At 51.7% G+C, this 27,306-nt stretch overlaps 1 protein-coding gene across 1 annotated transcript; it reads right to left on the reverse strand.

The window, feature by feature from the left end:
- Positions 1-3,006: 3,006 nt before the first annotated feature.
- Itga5 (integrin subunit alpha 5) lies at positions 3,007-25,496 on the reverse strand. The gene is made up of 30 exons (XM_036207748.1): positions 25,046-25,496; positions 18,837-18,967; positions 17,289-17,401; positions 17,067-17,187; positions 16,809-16,870; positions 16,669-16,714; positions 16,300-16,425; positions 16,057-16,101; positions 15,905-15,948; positions 14,022-14,078; positions 13,803-13,855; positions 13,314-13,522; positions 12,882-13,082; positions 12,689-12,734; positions 12,426-12,527; positions 12,205-12,260; positions 11,949-12,103; positions 11,514-11,651; positions 11,348-11,415; positions 10,927-11,077; positions 10,748-10,840; positions 10,566-10,645; positions 10,362-10,442; positions 10,154-10,259; positions 9,586-9,738; positions 8,202-8,285; positions 7,981-8,094; positions 5,800-5,901; positions 5,029-5,151; positions 3,007-4,431 (listed from the first exon to the last, which is right to left on the reverse strand). Exons 1-30 carry the CDS (start codon positions 25,417-25,419, stop codon positions 4,348-4,350), a joined length of 3,318 nt encoding a protein of 1,105 aa, XP_036063641.1. The 5' UTR covers positions 25,420-25,496; the 3' UTR covers positions 3,007-4,347.
- Between the last annotated feature and the right edge of the window lie 1,810 nt (positions 25,497-27,306).

Raw genomic sequence — 27,306 nt, forward strand, 5'->3', positions numbered from 1 at the left:
AAGACAAACAGGATGAGGCTGGAGTGTGAGAGTCGGGGAGGTATGGGGGGGGGGAGAGGCAGCTGCTACTGCAGCCTGAACCTGTCTGTACCTGCCGCCAGAGGGAGGGCAGTAGGCAGAGTTCCCAGAAGGCCAAGCAGCCAGCTTTAGGCCAACCCCAGCCAGAGGGAAAGGGGATGAGACTGGGAACTGGAACACTCGGGGTTTAGGGAGAGTAGAGGCAAGGGTGAAGACCAGGGTCAAGAGTGGTAGGAGTGGATCCAGAAATATTCGAGAAAGGAGGGCATTTCCAGCTTCTGGAGGGAAGTTGGGGCCTGGTGGCCAATTCAGGTGCCGGAAGTTTGGGCTCCTGTCGTGAGCCCTAGCAATGTCTGCCTTCCTTATGCAAAAAGCTGTTTGCAGCTACCCAGATGCTCCAGCTCAAGGCTAAGTTAATGATGGGTGCCAGCACCTTGGTCTTTGGGTCCTGTGATCCTGCTTTGAGGAAAGATGTGAGACCTCTGGGTCCACCAGAGACAATCTAACCTGTCAGGATCCCACTGCACTTCTATACCAGAAAGCTTGCTTCTTCGATTCAGCCCCTCCTCTCCTCTTCCAGGTTTCTCCCCTGGGGAAGAGACAGACTAAACAAGGACCAGCACTGGTCTTGGTTGATCTGAGGGCACCCTTTGCCCTTCAGGCCTTGTCCAACCTGCCCACACTGTCCCTAGGGTCTCTGAGTTAGGCAGAACTCAGAGGAGGGCTTGCTTAGCTTACTATGGGAGGCAGCTGGCTGGAGGGTGGGGTGACCTTGCAGGCAGCTGGGAGGGGGAGCATTGTGTTGGGTGAATTCATTATTGATGAGCCCTGCACCCCAGGCTACTAATGAGTCCAGGCCGACTGCCCTAATTGATGTCAAGAAACTTGAGACCCCCAGATCATCTTCCTGCCTGCCAGCTGCCTCTTCTGAGCCCCTTCACCCCCCCCCCCCATCTTCAGCTGCTTTGTTACTTTCTCCCTCCTCTTTTCCACCTTCACCGACACAGACAAGGAGAGGGTCAGGCGGCTGATCCCCACAGCCTCCATGCTCCTCTGGAGAGTGGGAGACACATTCTAACTGCAGGGTCGGGAGGTTGAGGAGGCAGCTCAGCTCAGAGGAGAGAGTCAAAGAAGTAAGCTCAGGGATGATGCTAGTGCTAGATCACAACTGTGGCATGCCTGAGCCCAAGGAATTTCTTAATTAGAGGGAGATTTTGTCATCCTCTTCTGAAGCAAAGGCACCACACACTGTCACACCCATGACACCAGCCCTTAGTCCTAGCCCACTTCCCTTCTTCATTTCCTCCTCATTACAGTGGAGACATTTCAGACCCAGTCCCTAGAATTGTGTCAACCTTCCCCAGTAGGATCTCCTTGAAAATTCCTGCTGTCCTTGGAATTCTCTGCCTCATTGTGTCTCTGCTGCCTCAGTCCTCTTGCTTTGTGGATTCTGGAAAGACTCTGTAAGTACAGGACTGGAGTGTAATTCAGGTAGCTTACCAGGAGGAATATTTGAAGGTGTTGTAAGAGTCTGAGTTAATAATAATAGCCCTGTTGAAGGGAGAGTTGGGTCTCACACCTCCCTGCCACAAAGTCCCAGAAATTTATGGCTATGCTGCCCTCTGGTGGTAAAATCCTGGTCTAGCATGACATAACCATCTGCCCTATTCAGCTTTCCGCTCTTCAGGATAGACCTTGAGAAAGAGGACCCTGGGGCTCTCTCATGTGGCATGATTTCTCTTTGAAGACCTGAGCTCTCCGGCACGTTGGTTATGAATAAGGGCTTTCACAGACAGACCGGCGACACTGAATGTGACTTGTTCTGCTATGCAGTGTGACCTTGGCAAGTTACATAAGCTCTGGGCCTCAGTGTCTCCTAGAGTAAATGGAGGTAATGGTACCATCACAGGACTGGTAGAGTTAGATGTGGGTGAAACATTTATCATGCAAGCCTGACAACTTGGGTTTGGATCCTCAGAACCCACATAAAAACCTGACTTGTATAATAGCTTGTGTCTGAAATCTCATTGCACCCCTGAGACACAGGAGAACTGCCAGAAGCTTGCAGGCCAGCTAGCCTGTGGTATTCCAGCAGTAAACAAGAGACCCCACCTTAAGCAAGGTGGAAGGCAAGAACCAACATTCAAGTTCAAAATTGTCTTCTGACCTCATGTGTGTGGTAAACTCACATGCCCAATTACAAGTGCACATACACGTGCACGGGAAGAAAAATTAAGAGATCATCCATATGAACTACTTAATGCCCCCTTACACTGGCACACAATAGTAACTTCAATACAAAACCCGAAGCAGGCTGTGATTAAAGGCTCTTGTCACCAAGTTGAAAGGCCTGAATTTGATTCTTCTTCTTCTTTTTTTCCTTTTTCTTTTCCCCAAGACAGGGTTTCTCTGTGTAACTAACTGCCCTGGAACTAGCCTTGTAGGCTAGACTGGCCTTGAACTGGGATCCACCTGCCTCTGCCTCCCAAGTGCTAATATTAAAGGTGTGCACCCCCATTGCCCCGTCTGAGTTTGATTCTTAAACTCACGTGGAAGAAAACCAAGTCCTGCAGGTTGTCTTCTGGCCTCCATTATTTGTGCTTTGGCATGTGCCCCCTCCCACACATTCTCACAAAAGGTGCAAAACAAACAGAAAAACTAATGGGCTTTCCTTTTACTTTATTTTTCTGATTTAAGGGAAACCGAGGTGAGTGTTTTGTACAATCTTTCCTCACGACCTCTCTGCATTCTTTCATAATTCTCAGTCCTAAAGAAGAGAGATCTCTCTCTTTCTTTGCTCCTTGGTGGTATGGATGAGGAACAACAACCAAGCTCTTTTTTTTTTTTCTGAGACAGGGCTTTTCTGCCCTGGCTGACTTGGAACTCACTCCGTAGACCAGGCAGTCTTGAATTCAGAGATCTGCCTGCCTCTGCCTCCACGTGCTGGGAATAAAGGTGTGCGCCACCACTATCTGGTTCCTCTCTCCCCTTCTAGTCTCTCTCCCTTGGGTCTCAGGTAGCCCAGGCAGGCCTTGAAATCATTATGCAGTGTGTAGCTAAGGACGACCTTGAACTCCAGAATTCTGGGATCGTAAGCACGTTACCACACCTAGCTCCCTTTCACTGTCTTTTAATCATCTAGAAGTTTGTTGGGTGGAGGAATCTCACTTCTGGCTCCTCCTCGTGGGAATAGGCCCATGGGAGACAGACATTTCCTTTTTACTCTGCTTTCTGGGTCTAGGATAGGTCTGGAAAGTAGGGTGGAAGGACAGACTGCAACTTTGGTCAGTGGGAGCAGTGGGTGGGGTTTATTGCACTTGCAACAGAGTTTAAATAAGTTGGGGGTAGGTTCTGGAGCAGAGGGAAAGGGTGGGTGGGAGGGAAGGGCAGCATCAGTGCAGCTGGTGGGCAGAACCCAGGTCCGGCAGGCCTGGGGCTCCCCATTCTCTGGGGAATGAATGAGCCTGTTTGGCCAAGCTGAGGTTCCAGATATGTTGCCACTGTGGCCTGGTTAGGGACCTGGGCAATTCCTGACTTCTCCTAAGTCAGGAATGAAGAAGGCCCCAGTCTCAGGTCTGCTGCTGACCCAAATGCCATCCTGGGTCTGTGAGTATATGTTCTTAAAATCTGAGACTGGGCTCCAGATGAATCCCAGGCCCCAGACTAGGTCTGGCTCCGTTCTCATTCTGACTCCTCTGGACCTGGGTCTGGGCCTGCTTCGACCTTTGTTTGGGATTTGTCCTGAGCTGGTCCTGCAGCACCATCCATGGTTAGTGTTCTTTACTGGCCCTCTAGGATGGGGGCTATTGGAGCTGCCAGGTCTCACTCCCCAAGTCTCAGGCTCTTAGCTGCAGGCTTCCTTTGGATCTCTGGGAAGGCCAAAGATACATCTTTGCAGTCTGAAACCAGACGGGAAGTCCTGGTGGTATGCCTGGCCCACAGAACCATGACTGGATTCCCTAATTACGGCTCCAAGTTGCCTTCATAAAAGTCTCCAAAATGCAAAGGCTGAAGGTAGGCTGGGGCTTCTGTCCCTGGACCTGAGGCCCCCATCCATGAGAGGGCATGTGTAGAGGCCCCCATCCATGAGAGGGCATGTGTAGAGGCCCCCATCCAAGAGAGGGCACGTGTAAACGAGGGTCCTTCACAGTGCATGGGGGGAAGGATCCCCAGCTTCTTGTTCCCCAGCTCTGGCCCTTCAAGTATGTCTCTGGGCTGGGGAAAATAGCTTCTCCCCAGCCCTCAGCACCTTCAGGAAGTGCCTGGTCCCTCCCTGTTGGCAGGTAAGGGACTGGCTCTTCAGGATCAGGAGTCTGGGATCAGGAGGACTCAGGCATCTGAGGTGGCTGGAGGCTTGAGCTGAGCTTTCTCCATGGCTGTGCCATACGGGAGGGAGCGTTTGAAGAAGCCAAGCTGATGAGAAAGGAGGGACAATGAGAGATCATATTCATTCTACTAGGGATCCGGGGGATGAGGAGCCTCCTGCCTCTCCCTTCCCCATCCTGCCAAAGTGGCTTCTGAATACACATTCAGATACTTCCCCAAGGGGTCCAAAGGATGTGGGAGGTCTAAAATCAGGGGTTTATTATGGGGCAATCTCTTATCAGAGCTTTTAAAAATGCTCCCAGTTAAGCCAGGAATGGTAAACAACTTCAATTCAAGTGCCATATCTGATTGCCCAGCAGTGGCCGCCACCTGTAGGATATGATTTGTTGTTCACTGCCACAGAGTTTTCGAGGAAATGACAGCACAAATGCCATCATGTATTTGCCATCTGCAGTTTTGCAATATTGGCAAACTTATCCTGAGACAGGAGGCTTCTTTCTAAACGGGGGCTGCAGACTGAAGGGAGGGTCCAGTAGTAAAAGACAGGATGGGGGTGTGAGTAGCCAGGGGCAAAGATGGGGGCCTATGCCGGAAAACAGATGTGAGAGTAGCTTTTTAGATTCTCTGTGTAAAAGGTGGAGCCTGGTAGGAGGGTAGCCAAGCCAGGGGCAGGGTGTGGCTGACCTTGTAGAGGACGTAGATGAGCAGACCTAAGAGCAAAAGGCCAAAAAGGATGGCTAGGATGATGATCCACAACGGGACACCATTGCTGCCTTCTGCCTTGGTCCACTGCACAGCTGTGGCCACCTGGGGACAAGCCAAATGACACTGAGAACCAAAATTCTTCCTACCCTCTTCCTGGCTACTGCTGACTGCTAGATCTGGACCTAACTCTCATTTTTAGCTAACAGCATTCCAAACTTAAAGATGGAAGAGTCTGAAATGCACACGTGTCTTTTTGTTTTTGTTTTTGGAGAGACAGGTTTCTTTGCGTAGCCCTGGCTGTCCTGGAACTCACTCTGCAGACCAGGCTGGCCTCGAACTCAGAGAGATCCACCTGCCTCAACCTCCCAAGTGCTGGGATCAAAGGCATGCGCCGTGTCTCTTGTTTTTGTGTTTCACATCTGCTGTTGTCTCCACCCAGAATCTTCCTTTCTGGGACAGTTAGCCTCGTTAGTTTCTTCAGGCTTTAGCTTGTACACCACTCCTTCCGGGAAGGAAGGAAGACCGGTTCAGGTATTCCTATGACATGTTTCCATAGACTGTCTGGTATGTGTCATGCTGATGTCATTGCCTTCTAGGTTGTGAACTCCAAAGCAGAGATACTATGTTAATCACCTACAAAGTCAGGAAATATTTGCACAAAGAAAGACCAGCCTGAATCCATGTCCTCACCCTGCTTCTGACATTCTTGAGCCTGCCTGCTTGGATCAAGACCTCTGACCTTGAACTCACCTGAAGTTTCTTTTGTGGCAGCTGCCGAGGCAGGATCTGGTAGGGCATCTTCAGAGCTTCATATACAGCCTCACACTGCAGGCTGAATGGCTGGTGTTCCCGCTGTGGGTGGAGAAAGGTGGTCAGGGCAGCCCCTCTTGGGATCTAGAGGACACAGGGCTTCCCCAGTTTGTCTCAGGATGTGATCGCTCCCTATTATGGACTCATTCTCTCTGATTCTCTTGATGTTCCTTATGAGAAATGATAAATGTAAAATTGAATAATTATAACTGAATAATGTATAATTAGATGACTATATGCTTAATATTTTTTTTAACAATGAATATGGGTTAACATCCAGGACCATGGTTGATCTATAATGTGTGTTCAGTATATGATAGCCTTTCCCTCTTCCTGCTTCTGCTTGTCCCTTCACTATGGATTCATCTTTTCTCCTACTCTCTTACATTAAAAAAAAAAAAATTACAGTTGTGTCCATGTGTATTCTATGTGTGTGTGTGTGTGTGTGTGTGTGTGTGTGTGTGCACATGTCAATGCACATGTTCCATGACACACATGTGGAGGTCAGAGGATAAATTTTACAAGTCAGTTTTCACCTTCCACCTTGTTGAGGCGGAGTTGCTTTTGTTTCTGCCACTGTGCTACATACCCCAGGCTAGCTGACCCACCAAACTCAGTTTTTTCCTTGGGTTCCAGAAATTAAACCCAAGTGGTCAGGCTTGAACAACTAGTCCATTTACTCACTGAGCCATCTCCCCAATCTTCTTTCTTATCTTCTTATTTATTTTTTAAACATTGATTTATTTATTTGTACGTGCTTGGGCATGCACATGCCAAGTCTTGCCTATGGAGGTCAGGGGGAGTCAACACTCTCTTTCTGTAAAAGTGGGTCCTGGACATCAAACTCAGGTTGTTAGGCTTAGAGGAAGGTACCTTTACCCACCCACTGAGACATCTCACAAGCCTCCTTCTCTTCTTTTCTTCCTGTGTATGATGTGAGTACATATGTAGGTGGGTCAGAGCCTGAAGTTTCATACACTGAGACAGGCTCTCTCATGTGCATGTATGTGTATGGTTTGTGTTTACATGTGTGGGGGGTCAGAGGCTGATGTCGGATATCTCATACATTGAGACAGGTTCTCTCATTGAACCCAGAGATCACCATTTTGCTTTAACTGTCTGGCCAGCTGACTGTGGGGATTCCTTGTTTTTGCCTCCTATGTGCTAGGATCACATATACATGGCTGCCACACCAGCTAGGCTTTCACTTACGTGAAAACTCTAGTCTTCATACTTGCATGTAAGTGCTTTACTCAGGAGTCAGCTCCCAGCCCACCCACTCTGGTGTTTAAACCTGTGGGTTGGGTATGCACCCTACCACTGACCTGAATCCCATCCCCTCTCCTGCTTCTTTCCTTCTCTCTCTCTCTCTCTCTCTCTCTCTCTCTCTCTCCCTCTCTCCCTCCCTCTCTCTCCCTCTTCCCCTCTCTCTCTCTCTCTCTCTCTCTCTCTCTCTCTCTTTCTCTCTCTCTCTCTCTCTCTCTTTCCCCGACACAGGGTTTCTCTGTGTAGCCCTGACTGTCCTGGAACCAGGCTGGTTCCTTGAACTCTGCCTCTTGCCTCCCTAGTGCTGAGATTAAAGGCATGTCCCACCATGTCCGGCCTGATTTTCTTTTTTTGTGTGTGGTTATTTGTTTATTGTTTGTTTTTTTTGTTTTGTTTTATTTTTTGAGACAGGTTTCTCCATGTAGTTTTGGTGCCTGTCCTGGAACTCACTTTGTAGACCAGGCTGGCCTCGAAATCACAGAGATCCTGGCTCTGCCTCCCAAGTGCTGGAACTAAAGGTGTGTGCCACCACCGCCCTGCTTATCTATTGTATTTTTTTTTTGAGACAGGATCTCTGCCTCTGCCTCCCGAGTGCTGGGATTAAAGGTGAGCGAGTGCCATCCTGCTGGGTTCTACTGTTCTATCAGGGCCAGAAAGGGAAATGGTTGCTCCTACTGTGGCCACGAGGTGGCGCCAAGGACACACAACTGGTCTAAACCAGGGTGAGGGAGGGAGATGAAGTTTGTATGTTTGTACACCAAAGCAGAGGTGGAAGGGCAGACAGTAGGGAGAGAACAGGGTCAACCCAACTAGGCCCAAAGGCTGGGGGGTCCGGGCTGCATAAAGCTCCCTCACCTGCAGGAAGGTCTTGGCCCAGACTCGGAAATGCAGCTGCAGACTCCAGCTCTCTTGGCGGTGCAGTGGCCCAAACTCACAACGTAACCTGAAACACTTGGCTTCAGGGCATTTCTGGAAAAAAAGAAGGTATTTGAGCCCAGAATTCTACTTTGGTGATCCTGAGAACTCAAACTGGTATCCAGTGATTGGGACAAACTTCATTCCCTGCAATGACTTACCAGGACTTGTGGCCCTGAGGAGGTAGGGCCCCTGCCTGGAGCCTCTCTTTTCTGCAGGTGGTGCGGGACACTATCTGGATCCAGCTGGAAGGAGAAACATTCTTACTGTCCCTCCAGCCTCATTACAGCACCTAAGTCAGCCTGAACCTGAGTTCCAGAGCAGGACCCAGGCTTCCGTCTCTGTCCCCATGTCCAGCCGACCCACCCTCTGCCAGAGCAAGGCACCTACCTTGTTCTGCACTGAAACGGGAGATGTGTAAAGACATCTTTAGTCCTTCCTGCCTCAGACCCTTTGTACTGGTTGTTTCTTCTCCCATCGGGAGTGTCCTCAGCCTTGTCTTTCAGGCTCAGTTGATTCATAACTTACTTTTATCAAGGCAGAGTTTCTCTGTATAGTTTTGGCACCTGTCCTGGAACTCACTCTGTAGACCAGGCTGACTTCGAACTCACACAGATCTGCTTGGCTCTGACTCCCGAGTGCTGGGACTAAAGGCGTGCGCCACCCACCCCAGCCTTCATTACTTACTTTATTTAGCAGTGCTGGGATTGAACCTAGAGTCTTGGGCATGCTATGTAAGTGTCCTCCTGGTTAATGGCTACCTCTTCAGTAAGCCGACTTTGTATCCCACAGCATATTAGGTCCACTTGCCTGTTTTCCTTCTTTCCTTCGAGAGCTCTCATTATGTAGCCTTGGCTGGCCTAGAACTCACTATGTAGACAGGACTGGCCTTAAAACCTGTGACTGTGTTCCTGCTCTAGCCTCTTCTAAGTGCTGGTGATTAAGATGAGAGGTAAGCTAAGATTACAGGTGTGGCCACCATGCCTGGGTAGCTCCGCACTTTCAATACTTCCTGTCAATCTTGTTGTCACTCAGGGTCTCACGTATGTAGCTGAGGACAGTCTTGAACTTCTGATCTTCCTTCCTCCCCCTAGTGCTGGGATTACAGGTGTACACGCCAGGCTTCACCACTTCTCAACAGCCAATTCTTTTCCTTTTTAGGTCTTATTGTTTACCAGCCTTCATCAGATGCAAGCTCCAGGAATGTGGGGACCTAGTGAGTTTCATTTGGTGTGGGGTTTCTCCTAGTTGTAACTGTTCACTGTAACCCTTACTTCATTCAGTGTTGTTTACAAACACATTCTCAGTGGGCCAGAGGACAGGTCTGAGAAGGCTCAGAGGAGGGACAAGGTGGCATAGATCTGGGAGCACATCAGGAGCATGAAGACTATCAGGCCAAAGGACAGGAATGCGCAGATACGGGTCTTTTTTCTCCTTCCAGATCCTGTGGAGCCTGTCTCCCCACCACTTCCAGTAGCCTCCAGGCAACCTTTCCCAGCCCCACGGCCCCAGTCCTCCACCCCATGCCCACGTCCAGGTTCTTACCTCCAGGCCCTGTGAGTTAGGGGTGTAGTTGGAGGTACAGTTGCTGAGTCCTGTTACCCTGGTCACATAGAGGAGCTGCTGGCCTTCCAGAGCCTGGGGACAGCTGAGTTCCAGCACACCCTGGCTAATGGAGCTGGGGCCGTGGTTGATGAGCTGAGAGGGAATAATACAACTCTCTGAAGGGAATACAGGCCTACGTCACCACCCATACACACCGCATCAGGGCTCCTGTCTGAGAATTGAAGGAACACCTGAAGGCAGCTATAACATCCACCTCAGCCATCACTTTTGACACAAGGTCTCACTCTGTACCCAGGCTGGCCTGGACCTTACTGTATAGATCATGCTGGCCTAGAACTCACAGCAATCCTCCTGATACAGGCCCCCTTTATAAGTTAATGGACTGGTGTGTTCCTCTTCTGGCCATCTCCCATAGACCCTCAGTACTCACCAGGCTGTCCCCTCTTCTCTACTAACCCAGGTCCTAGTTACTGTCACTCATACTGGCTCCTCTTTTTACCCCCATCATGTGGCTGGACCCCCTGGCTTGTCTCCCAACCCTCCTCACCTCATAGACATGGTGGACAGCAGGGCCCAAGTCTCCCTCCTTCTGAGGTTGGTCTTGGGGATACCAGTCAGTGACTGGGAAGAGCACAGCTTCAGGCTTGGAGACACTGAGGAAGAAGATGGTTTAGAGCAGGCAAGAGGAATCCAAGTGTCCTTCCCTAGAAGTCCATCCCTTCCCTCTAAGGGCTCCATTCTGCTTGGGCACTGACCCATTGAGGGAGACCTGGGCCTGAGCCTCCACGGAGAGTGGGAAGGAAACCATGTTGCTTTGTGAGTTGTTCAGGTTCTTGCTGTGGGAGGGAGGCAACAGAGAAGCAGTTTGCTGAGGGAGTCACCAGGCTCTGCCACCTGTCCCACACTCTCCCTTCTTCCAGTCTCAGCTGAGTCCCAGCTCAGGTCCCATCACTCCCTACCTGAAGATCTGGAAGTCAAACTGGATGGTTTTCTTTGTGTCTCGAAGATGAGGAACAGTGAACCGAAGGCCACCCCAGATCTGTGAAATGGAGGAGAGGGAGGAAAGGGGTGTTCAGCTGTGCGCTGGGGCAGCGGGACCCTGTCCTGTACTCTCCAACCCCTTCCTTTTCCCCTGACTTACACTGGTGCCTGCCTTCATGGGGTTGCCCAGGTCACACACCAGCTGTCGGCTCTGGTTCACAGCGAAGTAGTCACAGCTCAGGCTGGAGAAGTTCTGGGGACAGGCAGGCACAGGCCAGTCAGGCTTCAGCACCCTCTGGAGGGGATCACCACGGCAGCCCCATTTGAGTCCCTTCTCACCCCTGGGTGTCTGACAAGTCCTGAGTATTCAGCCTCCAGCGGGGCTGTGACTCGAAGCTCAGCCTCATAGGCGCCACCCTCACCCAAATTTTGGGCATGGAACGTCAGGTTCAGTGAGTTCTTGTCACCCAGGTACACATGTTTCTTCTCCCTGAAAGGGACACAGGGTAAGGGCACTGAAGAATGACTCCACAAACCAGGCAATGGGGCATGGTAATAACACAGCCGACTAGCCCTGCTGACTGGGCCCTAACTCTGGCAAGCATAAGGTGAGGTGCTGTAATCACAGTAGTGCCCTTAACCTGTCTAGAGCCAGAGAAATGAGTGTTCCCTGTAGACAAAGCAGATACCCAGAGATGCTGCTTACAGATCTCACAGCTAGAGTGTCCCTGATGCTTGGTCACGTGACAGTCCAACTCACCCATACACATCCAGCTGCAGGTCAGGCACACAGATATTGTCCTCACCGCAGTCCAGCAAGATTTGGGCCTGGGGAGCAGGACAGCTTTGAGAGGGGTCCTACCACCCCTTTTCCAGGGCTCTGCCTCAGATGCTACCACGCCTGTCCTCCCAAGTTCTTCCCTTACCTTGTCCTCTATCCGACTCTTGCTCTGGTAGTGGAGGACTGGCTGGAGGCCATGGCTGTCCATGGGGGCACTGGGGTCCAGGGAGAAGTTAAGGGCGATGTGAATCGGGGAGAGTTTGTCTCGGAATTCTGATTCATTCTAGGGCCGGGGGAGAGAGTGCACAAGATCAGGAGCTCTGGGGCCTCACTGGCCTTGCTTCTTTGATTTATTTCTCTTTTTATCTGTTTAAGACCCAAATTTAACAATCCCCATTGCTCTGTGGGTCTAGGCTCCTGGTGTCTGGATCTTCTGATAGAAGGGCTTCTTTTTTAGCCTCTCAAGAATCCCATGCCCTTCAGGGGGAACCTCACAGAGACACAGACAGACAGACAGACAGACAGACAGACAGACACACACACACACTCAGGCTGGGTCACCCCCACCCTCAAGCCATACCCTGAGGTAGATCTTCATCTCCCTGCAGTCCTCCCGAGCCCCATTCTGGATAATCAGGGTCTGGGTAAGGGTGGCCTGCTTGGAGGCCAGGAATAGCGCCCGCCGAATTCCTCCCTTCTGCTTCTGCCAGTCCAGTTGGAGTTCTACCTCAAAACCTGTGGCCAGGAAACATGGTGTGAGTTTGTCTCTCCTACCTGCTGGACTCAGTCCTCCCACCCCACTCCATGGTCTACCACACTCAAGCAGTCTCCCTTACCTATAGAGTTGGGGACGTGCTTTCCAGAGGCGTTGAGGCAAAAGCTAAGGTTGATGCTGGAGAAAGACGGAGGAGAAAGTGCTGAGCGTAAGTGGAACTGGACTCCTGCCTTCCTCAGAAAGACCCAGACTAGGTTACCCCCGTTTGCCCCTTCCTGAGGCAGACATGGGCCCCTGCCCACTGACGGGTACAGATCTCTGTAGGTTCCTGGCTCAGCTCACCAGGACACAGGGTTTCCTTCCAGGCTGCAGCTGCGCTCCTCTGGGTTGAACATGGAGGGAAAGATGGTGAGAGATGCACTGGCGGATATGATAGGCCGGCCCCTGCAGAGTGGGCGTGTGGTGCGGTAAACAGAGTCAAGGATCCTCTGAGGCCTGGGCACCTGCCCCAGGACACCAGTTCCCTTTGCACTGATGCTCCAAGTCTTAGTTCTAAAGGAACATTTCTACTTCCCCAGGCTGCCTCAGTCTCCCTGAGTTCATACCTGTATACCAGAGCCTTGTCCACACCAAAGGACCCAACGATTAGATCTGCAAAAAGCCAAGATACAACCCTTTATAGCAAGCCCCAAATCAGGATCCCTTTTTCCTAGGCTTTCTAGTTTCATGGCTCAAGGAGGCCTGAGCTAGGGAACGGTACCACCTGGTGGCAGCTGCCTAGAAATGCACACAACTTACCAGGGTATCCATTGCTGTCCAGATCTCGGCCTCCTCGAAGGGCGGAGCCAAAGAAGTCTGGGGTGTGGCCAGCTGCCCACAGGGGCTGCAAAACCTGGGAAGGCTTAGTGCGCAGTCCTCCTGGGCCTCCTGGGCCTCCGGGGAATATAAACACGACTCCCTGCTGGGTTTCCCCACCAAATGGAGCCCCAATGGCAACATCTGCAAGACATAACACACATTTGTCATCAAGTTAGGACCCAGGTGTTGAAATCCCTACCACAAAACCTGCCCCTCATCTATCTGTCATTCCTGTTCTAAATCTCTTTAAACCCCAATATCCCTGGAAAGTCAAGAGGGCCTGGGTAGTTAGTTAACATAAACCCTCCCCTTATATTCCTGACCAATCAGGCTCCCCCACTCAGCCTCAGCCCCCTGGGCCATGATGCTTACCATTGTAGCCATCTTGGTCCAGGTCCCCCAGGGGTGTCAAGGAGCTTCCAAACCGGCCGAATTCATCTTGGCCAGTGAGGGTGAGGGTGGGTGTGGGCTCTATGCCAGCTGGGTGCTGCAGGTAGATATAAACCCTGCCCACCTCCTGAGGTCTTCCATCAGCTGTCCGCTCCATGAGCAAGGGTGCCCCTACCAGCAGGTCATCTAGCCTGCAGAAAAGGGCAGATCCAAGCATCTTGATAACCTGTCTTGTCATAATTTATTGCCCCTATACAGGAAATCCAGGCATTCTGGATCCCCAGGCCCCTTCTGTGAATAAGACCTGAGGGCTCTGATGTAGCATTCAGCCCTCCCCTTGCCTTGACCAAGGAGAAGGACAGCATGAATGAGAGTCCAGAACAAAAACTATGAGGGAGCACTCGCCCACACTGTCCCATCCCCATCCTTCCTGCCCAGGTCTGGAAGATGCACCCCTTTCCCAGCACTCACCCATCTCCATTGGTATCAGTGGCAGCCACAGCATAGCCGAAGTAGGAGGCCATCTGTGAGGACAAAGGACATCACTGGGTCAGAACACGGTTCAGTCAGTAAACAGATCGAGAATGAGTGGATGCTCAGCGGCTCCAGCGAAGGTCGGAAGCTTGACACTATTTGTCCAGAGCTTAGTTGGCAAGAGAGACAACCTGGAGTTAGCGAGGGTGTCCTCACCTGTTCTCCTGAGACATTGTAGAGGGACTGGATGTCTGAGCCATTAAGGATGGTGACCTGAAGATGAAGAGAAAGGCCTATTGGTCCTGGATGCCCTATAGTCGAAGGTCTGGGACACACGGGACAGGAATTCCTCAGGGGCACCTAAGCACTCCTCTGATTCCTTCCCAGTTTGCCCACCCTCCACCAACATGTTTTCTCTACCCTGTTGCTGTTTTGCCTTTTTTTTCTTTTTTTTTAAAGATTTATTATTTTTATGTACATTGGTGTTTTGTCTGTATGTATGTCTGTGTCAGAGTGTCGGATCTCTAGAACTGTAGTTACAGACAGTTGTGAGCTGCCATGTAGATGCTGGAAATTGAACCTGGGTCCTCTGAAAGAGCATTCAGTGCTCTTAACTCCTGAGCCATCTCTCCAGCTCCCGCTGTTTTGCCCTTTTCCTTTAAATCTACCCAGCAGATTCTAGTGACTAGAATATAAGATCAGTGGGACCAGGAGCATGGTTTTTGTTTTTTGCCTCTCAGAGACTCAAGAAGAGCTTAGCAAGCAGCAGGTAAGCAGTAATTGATATCAAATACATACTGGGGTTTCAAACCCAACAGACTCAAAACTTCAGTTATCCCTCACCCACCAGTGTCTGCAAGTCACTCACATTTCTGTCTCCTCTTAGACATTGGCCCAGCAGACCTCCAAGTCTCTTGGATCCTGCTTTCTGCCCTGCTGTTTTGCTGAGACTTGGTGTGAGCCTTCCTAGGACTGCTGGGCATCCAGCCTCTGTGCCTTGGATTTCTCCCACTGGCACTGATGCCAGAGAGCAGGTGGAGACTGTTACTCCCACCTGTGCACCCCAGGGAGCCCCCTGAACCCACTGTCAGTCTCTGTCTCTTGGCTGGCTCTCCAAGGCTCCTGGTGTCTAGCCCCACAGCCCATGCTTGCTCAATGCTCCCTTGCTCTTCTTACCCTCTTTTAGCTTGTGAGGCTACAAACTAGCTCGTTTCCTATTCTTTGTGTTCTTCATACCTGTGCCTGGGACTCCCTCTTGACCCATCTGTGCAGAGCCCTCACAGAACCTTCTCTTACGCACTCTCTCTGGAAAGAGGTTACTGCTCTCCTAAAATGTGTTAGGTTACCTCAGTTGCTTTTCAGGAACTTCCAGTTCAAAAAGAGTGTAGAATTGGGAATATGGTAGATATTAAATATTTATCCAGCTGCCCCTAAGCAACATAATTGGTATCTTAGAACCATAGTTTATGTGCAAATTGTCAAGGCTGTTCTCCACCCCATGGGGCTGTAGTGGGGAACACCATCATGAATGGACAGTGCCTGAGACCTTGAGAGGCTCATGAACAGTAGCTCCGTCAAGATGAAAGCTGTGTGTCTCATCCCACATACTTGACTAGAGGCGACTGACAAGATGGGATAAGATATCTTTGTTTCATCTCTCACCTTGCCTTAATAAATGTTATTAATCGGACAGCTGTGTGTGGCACCCATCTGTCCGGGCTCTTGTCATAGTCTAATGATAGCAGCTGGCTGTTGTACACCACCTAACAATTCACAAGTGCTTCCATCCCCTTACAAGTGCCTAGTGAGGTCAGAACTATTATTACCCCATTGCACATGGAAGAAGCAGCTTGGAGAGGTTAAGCAGGGGACAGTGTACAATAAAAGAACAGATGAACTTATCCAGAGTCAGTGCCAGAATTTGAACCCAAGTCTGACTTCACATGCTTCCTTTCCTTGAACTAGACTTCCGAAATCCTATCTGTTTTCCCCAGAGCCTATGTTCTGATCTTTTTTTTTTTTTGAGGCTCCACAAACTGCCAAGCAAGGCTCTGCACTTAGCCAGGGTGAGAGGCAGGAGATGGTGGGCAGGGTCTTACATAGCCATAGGTGAGGTTCCCTTTGGGCACACCGGCAACAAAGTCTGCAGAGAGAAGAGAAACTGGTGGGCTGAAGGAAGGACAGGGTAGACTCAGAAGGCTGCGTTTTGGGCTCTCTCCAGCCCCACTTTTGGCCGAGCCCGGGGACTCACCTTCTGTGTCATCACCACTGAATTCACCCACAGCCACAGAGTATCCTGGGGGACAGAGTGGGTGGATGTTAGCATTGCCTCCTTTGGGACCCCTATTCTCCGGCCCTCAATCCCTTCAGAGTCAGCCTCTACACAAGTATGGCCGCAGAGCTGGTGGCACCGAGTGGGAGAAGCAGGGGAGGGCTGAGTGAGGACTGAAGCTCCTAATCTGCCCTCCCATTCTCTCCCCACCTGCTTGCTTACCCAAGTAGCTGTCATCATATATGGAGCTGGCCTGGCGGGTCTGCAGCTGGCCCTGTACCGGATTGATGAGGTATTCTGGGTAATAGGACTTTGAGATCTGCTCTTGAGTGGCGGACAAGATCTGGCCTGGAAGGAGAGCAGAGTGATGGGCCGGGGGAGGTAACAGGGACTCAGGGGAACTGAGTAGGATTTTAGAAGTTTGGATCAGGGAGAGGGACTATGTGGAGGGTGGTGGAATAGAATGAGAGTCTGGGTGTAGATGTGGAACCGGGAAGTTGAGGGGGTGGAGAAGGGAAGGATTGGTGAGTTCAGACCTAGAGGGCAAAGGATATGGTGCTAAGGCCTGGAGAGGGCAAAGGAAGGGCTTACCTTGCCAGAAGTAGCTCCCTGGTCCACCCAGGACCACATGGCCAGTCTATGGGGAGGTGGGGGGAAGAGGGGATGAGTGTACCATTTGGTGCTGACCCTGGATCCTCACTCACTGCCCTCCCTCCCCAATCACTTCTCACCTTGGTGAACTCAGCACTGAAACCCCCTTGACAGTAACCCTGCCCTGCTGCGCTGCTGAAATCTGTGAGGGAAGAAGACAATGAGATGAGCTAGCTGTGCACTGATGGGCTGACAGGGAAGAGAAGCAGGAGCCAAAGTCTCCTGAGCAGCCTTGAAAATGTATATTTTGCTGCTTGGTGGCTATGAAAAGAAAGCCCTGAGCACCTGGGATCCTCACATGGAAAAGGCAGAGTAGGTCATGCCACTCTGGCCCCTACCTGAGCGGCAAGGTGCATACTCCAGAATCCGGGTGAAGTTGTCTGTAGAGAGGTAGCAGGTGCCCACGGGGTCACTCTGTGGATCCTTTTCTGTGCGCCAGCTGTACAGTGGAGCGCATGCCTGGGAGGCCCAGAGGGTGATTTCAGGTTTAGCCCAATAAGAACTTCTCCACCACTGCTTAGCTCTTAGGCACCATACCACTGAGCCCACTGGCCCCTCACCAAGATGGAGGAGCCGTGGGCTCGAACCGTTGCCCCGAACCACTGCAAGGACTTGTATTCCACAGGCTCCTCTCCCTTGGCACTGGACAGTGAGGACTCCAGGATCCGGGAACCTTGGGGAAGTTGAAAGGGGGCTGTCACACTGGTTCACAGAGAGGCGACCCTCAGTCTTGGCCCAGGATGCTCAACATTTCTAGACCCTGAGCCCTTCCTAAGTTGTCTTCTTGGTTTCTCGGGTTTCCTCTCAGCTATAACAGGACACTTGCATTGTGGTGCTGGGGAACTGGCGAGGTCCCATGGCTGACTTCTGTCTGTACACCAGCCCTGCATCTGCCTCCAACAGCCTCTTTCCACCTCCTTACTAGACCTTCCTTCCCGTCCCTTTCCAGTCTAAACTCTGCCCTTTGTACCACTGCCTTTCTCCCTCGTCTTACTCTCCACCTGTCTCTCAGATTTTGTTTTTAAGATGGTGTCTCATTTATAGCCTGGGCTGGCCTTGAACTTCTGGCAATCTTCCTGTTTTGGCCTCCAGAGTGTCCTTAGGCTTTTAAAAGTCAGTCTGTTTAGGAACTGGAGGCTGTAACTCGGTGGTACAGCACATGTTTAATGTGCATAATCCCTAGCACCCTTTCAGAAATCAGCCAGCCTCCTTGTTTTTTCTTCTTTCTTTTCTTTCTTTCTTTCCTTTTCTTTTCCTTCCTTCCTTCCTTCCTTCCTTCCTTCCTTCCTTCCTTCCTTCCTTCCTTCCTTCCTTCCTTTTTGAGACAGGGTTTCTCTGTGTAGCTCTGGCTGTCCTGGAACTTGCTCTGTAGATCAGACTGGCCTCAAATTCACAGAGATCCAAATGCCTCTGCCCATCCTCAGTGCTGGGATTAAAGGTGTGCTCCACCACATCTGGCTTGGCCTCTACATTTTCATGCTTACCTCTTCTTGCCCATTTACCTCAATCCTTAGCTCTGATGATAGACTGTCTGATTTCATATCCTTGATCTCTTACTAGCTGAGTGACTTAACTTCTGCTTCCTCCCTCACAGGATGGAGATACTAATTCAGTTGCTGTAGGATTAAATGAGCCAAGGCACTCATGATAGTGCCTGGCATGGAGCAAATGCTCTCTGAGTGATGGTTGAATATCCTCTGCTCCCTCAGGTCCATCTGCTTGAAGGCTGAACTCCCTGTGGCAAAGGCTGAATCACACTATAGCTGGTGTGCACTATCACTTAGCTTAGGAACAGAACCCTCTTCAGCCTCTTCTTCTGTCTTTTGTGTTATGGCTCTGGCCTCCCAGAGTTGTGGGTGATTCAGTGGAAATGAGAGCCACATGTTTCTGAATCATGCCCGCCCTCCTTGGGCTGGGCTGGGAACATGGAGTAAGTGCCATAGGGAGCCCACAGCTAGGAAATGGAGCACCAGAACTACTGCTGTGAGAACACGTGGTTCTGGTGCTGAGGCTGTACCCCTCCCAGCAGGAACCCCAACCCCCATCCTCAAGCTGCAGGCCCACCCACTGACTTACTCTAGGCTCCTCCCTGAACTCTTCCAGCCTACCTTTGCTGTCAAATTGAATGGTAGTGCACTGGGCAGGGCTGGTATCCCAGGGACACACATAGACAGCACCACCCTGCAGTACACCTGGCTGGCTCGTGTTAGCCTTGGGTGCTCCCACCAGCACACTGACCCTGTGAAGGAGAAAGGGAAGTGGATTAGGAGAGGTCCTAGTTCCAGGTCAGTCTTGGGTGGCAGGATGCACCCAGGCCTAAGGATGGGGGTGGGGTAGACGTCCCTTGGGTTGTATTTATATCTCAGAAGATGCCACAGATGCCAGAAGCAGGGGGCTGGAGTCAGGCATTTCCCATGTGCTGCTGTCACTAACTCAGCTCCTCCCCCCCTCCCACATTCTCCTACCTTCTTCTACTACCAGAAAGAAGGAGCCAGAGTCAGTTCCTGGAAAAGAAACGAGGGACAGAAGGTCTAGACTCCAGCTTTTCCATTTCTCCCATCGATCTGCCAAGGTTAGATGTCCAGACCAAATGAGGCTGTGGACCAGAGATTGAGGGTGTGCTTGGCACATGCAAGGCCCTCAGCATCAGGAAAACAAAACAAAAAACAAACAAATAGTACCAAATGCAGTCCTTTGGGTGAAAGTGGATTAAAAATATGTGTTAAAGGGACAATTTAGTCCTAGAACCCCAGGTTGCTGTGGAGTCTCAGGGTCCTCACCTATTGTATACCACCTCTCCTCAAGCCAAATTTTCTCCCTGGGTCAGAACTCAGGCAACTGGCCACTTAGGCTTGGGGCATGTTGGAGGAAAATGTGAGTGTTGGAGAGGAGCTGGAGCACTGTGGAAAGAGTGTTTCCTGGGCCTGGCCTGCCCCTCCCTGAGGCCCAAAGTAGACCTCACTTTCCTAGCTGGGGCTCTGCCGTACTTGTACCTCTTTACCACAAAGCAGCCCCAGAAGACTGAACTCAAATCCTGTTCTGTTGGATCCTCTTCCTGGACACACATGCCCGAGATGGGGTGCTCCACCAAGGGATGGCTCCCGGAATTCCTCCTCTACCAGCCCTGGTCCCTTGTCTCCAGGTCCTCCACATAGCCACAGCCCTGTTCTCTCTTGGCGCTTTACTCAGAATCTCCTGCAAGGACTGCATCTGGCAGCCTGGGCAGCTTTCCCTGGCACCCCAGCTCTGGGCCAGTGTCCCGGCCAGGCTTGGCCTCTGCTCTCCTCCCCCGCTGCCATTGGCATTGCTCCCCAACCTCTCTGCCTGTCTGTCCCCAGTACTGCTTGCTCTCTTGATTTAGATTCCTGGGTCTCCTCCTTTGAAAAAAAAAAGTATTTATTCATTTAATGTGTATGGATAATTTGCCTGAATGTCTGTGTGGCATGTGGGTACTTGGCTCTAGAGGAGGCCAGAAGAAGGTATTGCATACCCTGGGACTGGAGTTACGAGTAATCATGAGCTGCCGTGTGGGTGCTGGGAATTGAACCCTGCAGTCAGTGCTCTTAACTGCTAAGCCGTGTCTTCCTTTTTTGATTTCAGATCTCTGGTTTCTCCACCTCTAATGGTTTTTATACCCTTTCAGGTTTCAACACTCCCAACACCTACCCTTTTCTTGCTTGTTCCACAGCCTTTATCACTAGGATTGTGGGCTCAAGAAGGGACTTAGCACAGGTCACAAAGGCAGGAGTGTCTTCCAATAGGGTTACATATACTGAGGGGGAGGGTCAGGGTCTAAGAAGAACAAGTGATGGGATCAACAGGGAAGGCAGTCCCTAGGACACCAACCCAAGGAGTATGGAAGGTGTGTAAGAGGATAGGAGAGAATAAAGAAAGCAGGGTCCAGAGGAACAAGAGTCGGGGCAGGACAGGAGATGCCTCAAGTTATAGAGTGGAGAGGGGAGGTGCCAGCTTCAGTTACCCTGGGGACAGGAAATGTTTACCGCCTGTGGCTTCCGGTCAGTTTCCAGCCTCACATTTCTCCATTTGTCTCCCACCCACTGGGTCTCACCTCTCTCTCACTCAGGCATTAAGGCCAATTAGAGGTTGGAGCCACCATTCCAAGGGCCCAGTGTCCTTCTCAGGTGAGAGTGCCCGAGGCTAACTACATGGAGAAGCTGGGGTGTGGTCCTTCTGTAGCTAGAGCTGGCACAGAGAATTTAGACCTGGCACCAAAAAACAGTAAGGGCCTGCAGCGCGGCGGTCTACACAGTGAGTTCCAGGACAGCCAGAGCTGCACAGAGAGACCCTGTCTCAAAAAACCCAACCAAAACAACAACCAAAACAGTGAAGGTTCTGCACAGGAACCAGACAGCTGCACCAGGAGCTGGAGCCCTGGTTCTTGCCCTAGCTCAGCATGGGCTTGGGTTTCCTCTCTTTCTTTGGCTTCTACCAAGGTCCCCAGATTTCTCCCATACCACCTGCATTCGTGGAGAAACTGAGAAGGGAGTGTATAGTTCAGCAGCCCTTACAAAGCTTGTGAAACCTATAAGCCCACAGGCCAGGGGCATATCTGTTTGCTATGTGAAGGTTCGGGGATCCGCGGACGTAGATCCAGACCAGCCCATGCCATCCATGCATGGCTTCCACCTAAGGCTTTGGTGGTGTGTCCATCTCAGCAGTTCCATTCCAGCACCCACACATGCCAAGGCTGCCATGTAAGCTCATTATCCCTATTCCCCTTCTGCCTGATGCTTCCTAAATCCTGCAGCAGTAGAATCCTCATAGTGATCCAAAAGGGGACTAAGGGAAGGAGGGTCCTTGGGCTGTTTTCCATATTGCAAAACGTGTAACGGAAACCATGCATTTATCTGATAAGGCACACTAGGCTAATTAAAACTTCAAGTGCATTTGCTTTTCACTGGCATTACACCAACTTGTGTGGGGAACCTGGTTATCTCAGGCTGGTCAGAAGCTCTGATTGGCAGCTATAGATACTCTTGGTTCATAAAAGACGAAAAGACCATGAATTATCTCCCACTAGACGCTGCTTGGCAGATACACTCTATTACAGAGTCCGAGGGAAGAAATGCTTGCCATCATTTATCCAGAAGCCTCAGAGCTCAGAGGGTTTGGTTAGTCTTTTGAGACAGATGGCCATATCTAGAAGCCACTGCACAGAACATCTATTGGTTTTAGGACTAATGCAGATACCCTGTGGGTGCTGCATGCAGTAGAGGAAGGCCATCTCCAGTCCTAACACTCCCCAACAAGTCCCCAAACTGCTGATCTAGCCTCACGACCTTATTTGACGGATGGGAAAACTAAGTCCAAGAGAAGTCACAGCCATTGGGGGTTGCTCAGAATCTTTCCCAGGATATGAACAGAAGCCTGGAATCCTGGCTCCTAGACTAGTGTTCTGCCCTGCCCCACTGTCAAAATATCCCCTCCTCTCTTCTTCACTATCTCCCTAGCCAGGCTTTTGATTAACCAAGACCCTGTTCAATATTCAGTTACTGTTTGACTCCCTTGGCTTGACAAGGTCAGTGTAGAGAGCAGCAGGTGGGTCAGGGCCCAGCTCCCACAATCCTACCTCACCCCTAGCCAGGCCAGAGGTGGACACCTGCTTCTGGGACCCCAGGTACATTCTAAAGGGATATACTTGGTTGGCTGAATAAGAGCTGCCTTCAGCAGACTGGCTCACTTTTTCAGCTTTAAGTGTCCTAGTGTCTCTCTTCTAGCCTTGAATTCTCTCAATGATGAGTTGCTTTTGATGGTCCCTAAACTAACTTCTAGTTCTAAATTTTTATGACTTTTGAAGCAATCATATTTTCTCTGCTCAACACAAGATTTTTGTAATAATCCAATGAGAAATTGATATGAAAGCATAAGAGGAATGTAAGGGACTATTATTGCTATCACAGTTATTAGCAAGTACTACAAGCATGTGAGGACTGGGGATGAGCAGTTCCAGCAGGTGGACTGCTTGCCAAGCATGCACAGAGGCCCTGGGTTCAATCTCCATAAACTGGGTGTGATGGAGGGTGTGGCAAAGCCAGCCTGTAATCCCAGCACTCTGTAGAAGTAGGAGCAGCAGTTCAAGGTCATCCTTGGCTATACAGCTTGAGTTCAGCCTGGGAATGAATAAATGAATGCAAGTCAGAAATGGAGAAAAACTTAAGATATGAATGAAGTTGGTGCCAGGAAAATAAAAATCAGAACCAGGACTCTCCCCATAAAACTCATGCTTTCATGTGGTGCCTGCATATGGGCAGGCACCTTTTAGGTATTGTCTCATTCAGTTCTTACAATAAGTTAGACATCACGTTCAAGGGGAGGCTGGACTCCCTTGTTGCCTGTGAGACCTCTGTGGGGCTCACCCTGTTCTCTTCATTGTTCCACATGAGAAGCAATGCAGAAGAACCTGGGACACCCAGACTACAGACTGAGTCCCCACGAAGGAGAGGGAGTCGGAGTGTAGCACACAGGCGCTGGGAGGGGAATGTTCTCAGAGGGTCACACAGAGCAAAGGGGACACCTGGGTTCTCCTGGGAGCAGATGAACAGGGTAGGGTGGGATGATGTAAAGACTGGGTCCCCGTTTAGAAGAAGCCTTAGGGACTGAAGGATCGGGCCAGGGGCCAGATACACATCTAGGGTCAAGGAGTGCAAAGTCCAACAGATATGTCAGTTTTTAAAGAGAACTAGCTGACAGTTTTGTGTGGGGTGGGGTAGGGATAAGGGAGAAATAGAAAGCCAGACCCCCTGATGAGGGAAAACATCCTATATCCCCTCCATCTCTTCAGCTCCATTAGGGTTGCGGTAAGAAGTTTGGGGGACATTGGGGGAAACAAGGCCTGGCAGAGACTCTAGGCCAGGGTGATGCAATGAAGTTTGGGCAAGAGGCCAGGGTGTGGGGTGGGGACCTTGAAAAGCCCAAATTCAACGTCTGGGGCCTAGTTATCTTTTTTTTCCCCATCCCTAAGTCCCCCAAACAAAGTAGAAAACTGTCCCTTCCCCAATTGAATTAGCTAGAGTTAGACCCCTCCCCCACCCCCTAGTTAAATAGACAGCTAAAATCAGCTCACCTCTGACAAAGGTCCTATCAAGCCCTAAGATCTCGGGGTGGGGTGCTGCTGTGGGCATAAGGAGGCCCAGAGCTTGGAGGTGGAGGAGAAACAACTACTTCTGTCATCCAAGGGGTTCAGGAACCTGGCATCTGGGGTTCCCTGTCCTAGAGGCTCAGACTGTCACCTTCCTCTTACTTCCTAACGTCCTCCCCTCATTTAAACAAACACTTTTGTTTCAGTGTGGCCTCTAATTCTGATTTCCGAGCCTGTGGGGACCCATTTTCCCGGCACTCGGAGTCTAGGTCTGTTTATTACCCGGAAATAAGGATCTCCATAGAGATTTTCAGGAACCTTCGTTCTGATGCTCTTGGGCCCAGAAAGCCTATGTCTCCCCAGCTTCCGACCCTAGTCCCAGAAGTCTGAGTCTCAGTTCAACTCCAGCCGACAAGCTACAGGAAATCAGCTTTTCTCTTCCTCCCAAGAGTTGAGCTAGAGGGAAACCGCCCACCCCCCTTCGGGCGCGCACACACCCCTCCCGACACATCCGTGCGCCGCCCTGGGCTGGTCCCGCCTCTAGCCCCAGCACCTCCAGTGCCGGGGTCCAGGGATTCTCCCTAAGTTTTTGGATCTCCTCGCCTGAAGAGACTGGGGGTGGGAGGCGACGCAGGGGACTGAGGAGAAAGGGGAGGGGGAGCCCCGTCCTTCTCCCTGGTCTTTCCCTAGTCTGAGTTGATGGGGGAGGGGAGGATGAGACTGGCCCCCACATAACCTCCCGACCCTCTCAGACTGTCTGCCCTCTTACTGCACGCGTTCACCCAGCTTCAACCCTCTCAGTGGCCCCACGGAGGATCTCCAAGTTCCTCCAGTGCTCCCTAAGGCCCGGCCTCCGCGACCCCCTCGACTCCCACCCGCCACAGGTCCCCAGCAGCCCACAAATCGCCGGAGACCCTGCGCTTTCTGCGCTCTTTCCTCCCGGTTGGCCTCCAGACCCTGCCTGCACTTCTCCAGCTTCTAGATTCCCGTCCTCTGCTCATGCCACAAGTCTCCACACCGATCTCACTCTCCACGTCGGCCACGGTGCCTCCCCGGCTTCAGCGCGGGCCCCCAATTCTAGCTTGGGCCCCCAACCCTAGTTCTGGTCCTTTCAAACTCCTCCCTCAAACTCAAGTCTCGGTCGCCTCCAGACCACGGCGCGCCCCCATTCTCCAGTTGGCCCCCTGCTCCCTTCCCGCCGCCAACCTCGCCACTCACCCGTCTCTTCCTGGCCGGTAAAACTCCACGGAGAAGCCGAAGAGGGAGCCGGGGGGCCCGGAGAGCACCGCTGGGGCCTCCGCTTCCAGGTTGAAGCCCCCAACTTGGAGTGGTGGCGGCCACAGGAGCAGCAGCAGCGGCAGCAGCGGCGGTAGGCACCGGGGCCCCCAGCGCAGCCGCACCGCGTGGAGAGGAGACGGTGGCGACCGTGGCGTCCGGCTCCCCATAGCGCCAGCTCTTCCCTGTCCTGGGGCCACCGACCCGGAGCCGCTTCCTAAACCTCCCAGAGGCGAATGACTCAACGCTGGGAGGAGTTTGCCAAACTCCCGGCTGGGCCCTCCCCCCAGCCGCCGGGCCGGCTGGCGGGGGGACATTCCTGGGTCCCCGGGACGCCAAGGCCGCGCCCCGCACCCCGAAGGGGCGTGGGGGGCCGCACCTCTGAACCTCTGGCTCCGGCCCCAGCTGGAGGTGGTGGTCTGGCCTGGCTCAGACTGGGCAGGCTCGGGTTCTTCGCCCTCCTCTCCGCTTCCCCTCCCTCCTCCCCCTCCTTTCCAGATGTACAACGTAAACGCTCGGAAAAGCAGTTGGAAAAAAGGAGCAGAGAATTTCCTAATGAGGAAAGGAATCACCTCTGGGGGGCGGAGGGAGCCTGAACAGTGTGTGTGTGGGTCTCCCTCACTTATTCAGGAAAGAAGCTTTGGGGTCGAGAGACAAGGGACTCCTCTGGCGTCCATCCAACAGGGATTCCCCCTTGCCTTCCGGGGCCACCGGGTGCCTGGGTTCGGGCCAGCTGGATTGGGGACTCTTGCAGCCCAGGCACGGAGTGCCTCCAGACAGCCTGCTGGAGCAGCTTCGCTGGCTGCGGGAGTTCTGCGGCTGCCCCTTCCTAAACCCATAGAGTGGAAAGCACAGGAGTTTGAGGTCTCAGTTCTCTAGCTTCTCTCCAAGGTAGGGCTTGGAAGTCTCTGTTATGGCCCTTTCTTGGATTTGGCAGTTGACCAACTGGCTAGCCCCTCAATTCAGTGCCTTCATCATGTTGCCTGATTTCCTGGAGAAATCCCAGAAAGATATGTGATGGGTGGCAGATGTGATGGTGGTGGTGGGGAGTCTTCAAAGGAAACCAACCTTCGGCTTCTGTTGGCTGTCATGGTCACCCCCAGAGCCTGTGTAAGTAGAGGAAGGAGTTTTAGTAAGTGGAGGTATCTTTCTAGCTCCTAGCTCAGGCGGTGTGTGATGAGATCACCTTTTAGAACTTTAGTCTTTATCTTACTTACTCTGGGGGATGGGGAGAGAGGCCTGGAGTCCCCACAATCTCCTTCCCTTTCTGCTCCCTTCTCTGCCTTTTTCTTCCAGGATTTCTCCCTTTCTGGAACAATGCTCCCAAACTTAAATCCTGCCCCTGTGCCCTTCCTTCTCCTTTGCTCCGCTGTGGCCTGTGGGGTTTCCGAATAAAAGTCCCAGAGTTAATTTTTTTCTTCCTGCTGTGTGCTTCCCTCTTTCGGTCACTCCGGTACCCTGCTTCCTTTTCCCAGTTGCCCAGCTAGGTGTTCAAAAATCCCATCTCCAGAGCCAGTCACAGCCCCAGCCAAAGGCCAGCTGAGCAGACCACAGCCATAGTGGCTCCAGCCCACTTTCCCAGGTTAGGACACCAAGGAATCTGTGGGTCAGGATCTGAGGCAAGCAGTGCCCAAAGGTGACCTCTGGTGAAACCAGCCAAGGGGAACCCCCTTGGAGAGAAGGATGGAGCCTTACTGCTTATAGAGACCCATGTGAAGCTTGGGTCTCACATGTGAACCCAATCCTCTCCTTTCTCAGCCCAGACTCTTTAGATTTTTCCCAGGATTTAGGAGCTGGGGGAAGAAGGGGGTGTACAGCTAGGGAGGTGTGTGACTCAGATCCTCCCAGGAGCCTTGGTGGGGGACAGGGGACACAGCGTCCTGCCCTGGTCCTCCTCCCCAATCCCCCTCCCACCATTGGCCAACTCAAACAGGCTCCCTCCCTGTCCATTCCTTCTCCTGTTTACACAGGAGCCCCTTAGTCATTCTCTGGCTGCTCTCTACTCTCCCCAGTATCCTCCTCTCTTGGCTCTCCTGCCCTTATAAGTCCTCACCCAGCCGCCCCAACACCAGCTTCTCACTTGTCTTGCCTTCGCCTAGCCTCCCTTTCGTGGGCTTCTTGTTGAATCTGAGCTAGGATTCTTCCTGCTTGGGGATGCTCCAGCAGTAACCCTCCAGGCCAGTTAGAAAAGGGTCCCTGGAGGC

The sequence above is a fragment of the Onychomys torridus genome, chromosome 16 (genome assembly GCF_903995425.1).
Source record: "Onychomys torridus chromosome 16, mOncTor1.1, whole genome shotgun sequence".
Classification (NCBI taxonomy): domain Eukaryota; kingdom Metazoa; phylum Chordata; class Mammalia; order Rodentia; family Cricetidae; genus Onychomys; species Onychomys torridus.

Coding starts and splice junctions, on each gene's coding strand:
- Itga5 (XM_036207748.1), bottom strand. CDS start 25,419: ATGTCCCCCCGCCAGCCGGCCCGGCGGCTGGGGGGAGGGCCCAGCCGG. Junction 18,968..25,045: donor TACCGGCCAGGAAGAGACGG/GTGAGTGGCGAG, acceptor TCTCCTTCACAG/GGTCAGTGTGCTGGTGGGAG. Junction 12,735..12,881: donor GGACAGCAATGGATACCCTG/GTAAGTTGTGTG, acceptor GGCTTTTTGCAG/ATCTAATCGTTGGGTCCTTT.